Below are 7,813 nucleotides of genomic sequence, written 5' to 3' on the forward strand. Positions count from 1 at the left end.
TTATTTGAATTTGGAATTGAATTGCAATTCAAATCTTTCAATTTTACAATTTGAATTTCATATCAAAAGTAGAAAATTGGAATTTCAAATAATAGGAAAATTAGATAGTTTCACTATATATCCACAACACACATTTCACACACTACAAACACTACAAAGACTACATACATTTCACACACACTACACACATTTCACACACTGCATACACTTCACACACTTTCCACACTACCCACACTTCACACACACTAACGCACTTCGTGCATTTCACACATATCACTCACTACACACTCTGACGCACTTCACACATTTCACACATGACATCATTTATAATTTCTTCCTTTATACATGAGTTTTTTTAAAATAAAAAAAAACAAGTCGATAAACTGAAAAACTGAACCAAATTTGAAATTTCAGTTTTGTGAATAGTGTGTGTATTTTGTGTATAGTGTGTGTGCACAAATTCTTCAAATTCAATTTCATATCAATTACTTCATTTTACCAAAGATAGGATTTAGAATTGAATTGAAATTCTTTTTAATTCCATTTCATAGAATTCCAATTCCAATTCGATTCAATTTCCGTGTACCAAGCGGAGCACAATCAGTATCTTCAATTTTCTTAAGCAACTGTTGAATAGTAGTTTCAGAATTAAGCATCCTACATCAAGACTTTGAAACTTATTAGTACAGAATATATTGAAATAGGAGTAAGGGAGATGATCAAAATAAGAGTGCATTTAAATTCAGAAATGCAGTCTAAATTTTGGTCCTAAGATTAGATGATCTAATGGTCAATAATTAATCAAAAATACGGAAGGTCATAATTAAGCTGTTTTAGGTCATATTATAATATTTGATTTTAATGTCATGTTAAGATCATTTTAGGTCATGCTTTGTTAGCATGACATAAAAATAAACTAACTATGACCTAAAAATGCCCAATGTATGATTTTGTTCTGCGTTTCTGTATTCAAATCTAGTTTTCACAGATTAAAACCCACTTTACCAATTCTATATTGTTCCCATAAATGATCAACTAGCGCATTTCGAAGTTCTAAATTAGCATTTTATTTCTTATTGATCAGTCATATCGAGTCAAATACTCTTGAAATCGAGCGTCTTCATTTGTTATTGTAAGTTGTTGTCGTGTTTTAATTCAAATTAATTAAATAATAATGGATTGATTTGTAATATCTCATAAATTTTTGCAGCAACACCATATTTGGCATTAATCACTAGAAAAATTCAAAAATAAATTTGAATTTGGTATATAGTTGAAGATGAATTCTACATTAAAAATGAATTTTGGTATATGGTTAAAGATGATACGATACTCCACTAAACACAAACACAAAAACTTCTATAATCAAAAGTAGTCAGTACCAATTTGTGAAATTCTATGTGCCGCCTCTATAAATCTCAATTATAGATATTCTTATTATTTACTATTTAAATTTGAAACAAGCGCCACCCTTATAGTGAATGCAAAATCCACAATTAGTATGCGTTGGCATTACTCTCAATGTGTATCATATTTCATTATTGCATTTTCTGTGTATATAAGTATACTAATAATGCAGAAATAATTTGGATAAAAGTGAAGAGGTTCTTTGCAGTTGGGTGAAAAAACATAAGAGTTTGTCATTGAATGCCGAGTCGGGAGGAATTAATATTGGATCTCCAATCTATCCTTCTCATTTATGGCGTACACTCTAAAGTCCAAACCAATTGTGTTCTGTCTACACACATTCATGAAAGTGGGTAACGACATAAACAGCACATCTTCAAAATCACAGACGCCCGCCCTTCTCAATTTATTACTATTGTAATTAATTGCTATTACTACTTGTTATTATTCTTATTAATAATTAATCATAATCCTGTATTTTAATTTTTAATCACCTTAGGCGTTCTTCTTAAATAAAGTAGAGTAGAGTCTATATAGTTAAGGATTACAAAAATGAGATTTAAACGCCTACCCATGGCCATGGGCAGGCATTCTAGCTAATCCAATTCTGATTTGACTCTCCTCCATATTCAACTTGCATGCATGCGATGCGCAATAATAATAAATCAAGAAATGAAGAGTGGAAAATGTAGTAGTCCATATAACAGTACAATAATTTAGCTGTACAAAGGACACCCCGCACATAATTGCAGCATTAATGTCACCAATCCGAAAATGGGGCGAATTGATTAGCCTCTTTTCCTTTGCACCCACAAACTAATTTTCTAACACAAGAAAACTAATTCCTTTTTTGGTTTACCATTAACACAAAACAAAAAACAAAACCCAAAAAAAAGAAAAAGAAAAGAGAGCATGGTGATGAACGGCGAAGAATATAGAATTCAAAGCCAGAGCGCGCCAGCTTCCTTAAGCAGGGGAACCAAAGTGCCGCCGATATGCGAGGCCATAACTCTGTCCATCGCACCCACGAGTTTGCCCCCGATGAAAACGACAGGCACAGCGGAGTCGCCGCCGAGGAGGTGGGACAAGGCCATCTCGATCTCGTGGCCACGGGGGTCTTGGTCAAGCTCATAGACAGTCGGGTTGACTCCCATCCCACAGAAAAGGCGCTTGACTGCATGGCACATGCAGCACGTGCTCACGCTGAATATCACCACCGCGCTGCCGGACGCCAGCCGCACCACCCTCTCCAGAGACTCCGAGTAGTACATGCGTGACTCTGATTGCTGGTACTGCATTTTTGTGCTGATTTTATTTTAAATTAATCACACTGCTCCAACTCAATTTCTAGAGAGAGAAAGAAAGAGTGCTAGTCCGAGGATGATGTGTGAGTGAGTGATAAAAATGATGAGAAGCAAAGGGGGTTATATATAGTTGGTAGAGGATGGCTTTGTCTCTTCTTGTCGCAACGCGTGCGAGGACTCTCTCTATTTTTTTTATTGCTTGCCATAAAAGCGCCTTACTAAGGCGGCTTCCGTTTTAGTATTCAAAATTCACCTAATTTATGTCATTTTTTATTTAATATTATTTCTATTTTCATCTATAAACTAATATCTTCAAAAGTACTACTCCATAACTTATTTTTAATTTGTAACAAAAATTACTAGCATTACTATACATTTCATATAGTATCTAAGAAATGAAACGAAATATCTGAAAATTTCCAAAATAAAATTCTGATTATCATACTACTCCATATAGAAATAATTAAATAAAATTTGATTTGGTATGATCATTGGATTACGACTATTTTTGGCCACCTCTAGTCTAAGTCTCAAGTTAATATACATTTACTCCTTTAGATACTAGTACTACTATATTATTAATATAATTCTTTAAAAAATTTAATGTGTTTCCTTTCCTACCAAATTTTTGGGCACGTCTGTTATAAAAGAATGGATAGATTTATAATTTATTGGGGTGCCAAAAATTTAATAGGGTTGTGTTATTGGCATGAATAGAATGAGTGTGGCTGAGTTGGTGAAAATAATAATACTCAAAGTAAATAATTATTAAAAGAGAAATAGAAAGATAATTATGTGTAGACGGCTGAGGTGGTACTGGGATGTCGGGGATTTATGAATGTGAGTAGTGTTTAATGAATAATGGTGCATGTGTTGGTGCTCACTCTTAACTATGGCAACACCCACATTTCTTTTCCAACGGTCTTTTAGAGTGTTAGTTAATGCTCACTTTCCCAACTGCTTTAAATCTTCACCTGGGAGACAATGCATATTGGACTAAATTATTAATTACTATTGTTTATGATGTGGCCAGTCCTCCATTATTCATCGAATCTATTACTACTACTTTATTATTATTCTTGGTTATTGCTTTATTTTAGTAATTGAATCGGATAAACTGTTTTCACTTTTCCAGCTTGGGACCTAGATCCAGAGATTGTTCAAACTTCCAACTTATAGAGTATGACATTATGTGTGTGAGAGAGAGACTACAGTTTTCCTTTTCCGGCTTGGGACCAAGATCAAGTGAGTACAACTTTTTGAGATTATTTGTGTGCGAGAGATAAAATGGGAAAATATTTGTATATATAGTTGAATAATAACTATGACAAGTTATTTTTAATAGTATAACAGTTAATTAATACGACATGTCATTTTTCAGATCATGTAAAATGGTAGTTTTATTCCAAAATAGTGAAAAAAACTATACCCACGTGTTTACGTTGGTTCAGGGATGTTCGACGATATTATTTCTTTTCATGGACTGTGGTAGTGGGAATGCAATAGTCCAATGACCAATTTTGCAGTTCATTATTTTAAAATACACTCTTTACAATTTCATATGTTTAATTTTAAATATTTACTATTGTGAAATTTTAATATACTACTATTATTAATTTTTTAATTAAAAATTTTATAAATATTTTGCTTCGAAATCCATTTAGATAAAAGTAAATTTGCGGTGCGGTTTTGTGCCTCGCACTCGGGGCCGTAACGCACCTCAAGCCCGGTGTCGCATCATTAGGGCGATCCAACACCTCATTTGGGCCCCTCCACCCCCCATACAACGCATGAAGTTGAATTGAACTACAACTTTCGCGATCCGATTCTATTTTCAATAAGTGAAGCTGGCAGACTAGATTTGTAACTTTCCAATTTTTTACTTTGCAAAATATTACGATAGTTCGTTTCTGATGGAAATGCCCAAGGTTTAGTGAACCGGCGATAAACTGTGAAACTGGAACAGCCGGTTCTGATTCTGAACCGGAACTGTGAAACTAAAATGGGACCGGAATCTTGACACCGCAGGCCGGTTCAGGTTAAAAAATCTGGAACCGAAACCGTGACGGAACCACCGGTTTTGGGCAGTTTCGAACCGGAACCGTGAAAAACCGCTAGAAAATCATGAAACCGGACCGAATCGTAAATGCAAAATATGCTCAAGGTTCGGTTCCAATTTGAGAGTTTCCGGAACCGAAACTGACGGTTTTGAATCGTAATCAGCAGTTCCTGAACCTTTGGCACACCTAGGACGAGAAATGAAGGTTTTTTACCAAGACATGCAATTGAAAACTCACAATTAGAGCGATAGCTAATAAACACAAAATATGTCAATAGACAATAAACTAATATTTGGGTTTGGTTTAAAGGAGTATAGATTCGTTTAGAATAGTAGTAGTGCTAAGTTACATATGGATGAAGAGTAGGTTCGTCGAATGAATATAGATTTATTTTTAGGATTTTGTACGTAGTGCTCCATTATTTAATTCGGTAGTGATAGAATTTAATATCTTATTGACAAGTTGACATGATTTCCATTTATAATACTCTAGATCATTTGTCTGTATGGCGACAATTTTCAATACGACTCGAAAACATCAGACATGTAGTATTAAATTAGATTAGTGTCATGATTTATCGTGTTTATATTCTGATAAAGGATAATTTCTGATTGGATTTGAGTGGGGGGTCGGATAACACATCAATAATTAATATTATTATAATTTCTTTTACTACTATTATTTATATTACTTTATAAGAATTAGAATTATATTTTTATTTTCTCACTTTCCATATGTCGTTATCTTCGCCGCCACGACCACCGTTACCATGAATGTGGAAAAGTTAGTAGAATGTGTGATCTATATTAGTTTTATAATAAAATGTGAGTAAAGTGAGTTAATGGAATATGAGACCTACTTACTATTTATGGTAAAAATAAAGTGTGACAATTATTGTGGGACGGAGGGAGTATAATTTTGAGACGCATGTGAGCTATTAAATAGTTTTGACATTTATTGTGAAGCCTAAAATTTTAAATTAGTTTTTAGTAATTAAACTGAGCTAGACAAGCAATATATATGACGTAATAAATCGCGGTCCTCTTTATTAATTGCTATTATTAAAACGGAACAAACGTACTGACTTATTTTGCTATATCAACTTTAATGCCGGAGAGCTTTTGTCGTCATTGCTTACCATCAATAATGTTTTGCATATCAAATCTTAAATGTTAATGCACTTTGTCATAACTAGGCAACCATATATGGTCAAATTAAATGAAGGTATAGCAAAATTAAATTCTTTTTTCAAATCATAGTTACTCAAGTATGAGAACGAATTAAGCATTTCATAAAAATATGGAGAAATTAAATAAATAAAACAAAATTTGATTAATCATGTATTGTAATATTATGATCCCCTTTGTTTGTGTGTAGTATGTGCACTGTACTAAATACTGATCGGATATAAAAATTCCTTTATATCTAAATAGGGTACATGTCATGAGACTAGTAAATCCAAAAAATTCTCCCTCCATCTCACTTTAGGAGTCACCGATTGAGTTCGCTACGGGTTTTAAAAAATGTAAGGAAAGTTGGTGAAAAAAGATAGTGGAATGTGAGTCCTATATTTTTATATTAGTTTTATAATAAAATGTGAGTGGGAAAAAGTAAGTAGAATGTGGGGCCTAATACCAATTATGGAATATTTCAACCGAGACTCCTAAAGTGGGATATCCAAAAATGGTAAACCGGGACTCCTAAAGTGGCAGAGGTGGAGTATTTAACCGGGAGTATTTATTTTATTATGTGTATCGAAATTTGAGCATCATATAGAAAAAAAGATAAGTTATACGACCCTTCACATAATTGGGGTGGATAATGGATCAATGTTTGGGCTCATGTATTAATTGCGGATATAAAGAAAAGCTAGATATGGACAATAGTTTTCCATAACAAATTAAATGTTGATGCAATATATAGATACAACACTGTTGTTCCTCATCACTTCTGACCTCCGAGTAATAATATTTATCGCCCATATAAGAATTTAATGTGCCACATAGTCCATATAGTAACTAGTCGTCAGCAAATTAATAAATAAAACTGTGCAATTAAAATGCCCCACATGGCATCAATTTAAACTGTTATTCAATAAATTTTGCACAGTACATAGTTAAAGTTATAAATACTGAATTGTCCACAAAGCAATACTTTACCCATATCATCACGGAAAAAGAGAAATAATAACATGTAACCTCTCATTCATTTCAAAATAGTAATACTTCTATTTTAGTTCGTCATATAAAATTATGCAACACTAATTTAGAATTTTTTTTAACAATGTATTAATCTAAACATTATTATATTCATCATTTATACATAATTAAAATTAATGTATCCTAATTTACAATTTTTTGAACTCTACTCCACTAACATTACATAAACAAATAGTGCTTATTAATATAGACCTACAATCCACTAATTATTCATGAATACTTTATTTCTTTTTTTTATTACATTCAATTTAGTTTAAATTAAACATGATAGTATTAAAATCGTTAAAGTGACATTTATTGAAAATCGAAAAATTACATAATTGAAATTTGAAAGTATTCACTCATTTATCCGGCAAGCCGTTTGCTCCCTCCCCGTCTCGTTGGAATGCTTTGATGTCCTCGCGAGGTCAAATTTTGACTAGAGTTAAATATTGGAAAAGAAAGAAAAAGAGGCATTGGAAATGATGCAAGCTCGTGGCTCTGCATGACGTCATGAGCTTAAAATATAGTAATATAGAGGGCACGTGGAAAAATTTGAGTGACCAGAAAAGGCAAAAGATGAAAAATCCCACCCTTTTGCAGGTGAGAGTGTAAAAAAGGGGTCCAGAAAAAAATATGAAAAATTCAGTTGGAGTAGAAAAGATATGAGTTGCTGCATTTTGCCATCTTAAAGGGAGGACAAAAGGGGCAATTCCAAGGCGCGCGTGCACTGAGTCGGCGAGGCGGCGGAGTCAGTACGGAAATGGCCAGGCAGCGGTGGTGCCGACATGAAACTAAGTTTACATAACTTTGTTGTCTCCCCAAATTTTTTACTTTATCGCTT

At 33.3% G+C, this 7,813-nt stretch overlaps 1 protein-coding gene across 1 annotated transcript; it reads right to left on the reverse strand.

Annotated features, from left to right (window-relative positions):
• Positions 1-2,080: 2,080 nt before the first annotated feature.
• LOC125207992 (glutaredoxin-C5-like) lies at positions 2,081-2,791 on the reverse strand. Its single transcript, XM_048107520.1, has one exon. It carries the CDS (start codon positions 2,703-2,705, stop codon positions 2,349-2,351), a length of 357 nt encoding a protein of 118 aa, XP_047963477.1. The 5' UTR covers positions 2,706-2,791; the 3' UTR covers positions 2,081-2,348.
• Between the last annotated feature and the right edge of the window lie 5,022 nt (positions 2,792-7,813).

The sequence above is a fragment of the Salvia hispanica genome, chromosome 2, assembly GCF_023119035.1.
Source record: "Salvia hispanica cultivar TCC Black 2014 chromosome 2, UniMelb_Shisp_WGS_1.0, whole genome shotgun sequence".
In the NCBI taxonomy this organism is placed as follows: Eukaryota; Viridiplantae; Streptophyta; class Magnoliopsida; order Lamiales; family Lamiaceae; genus Salvia; species Salvia hispanica.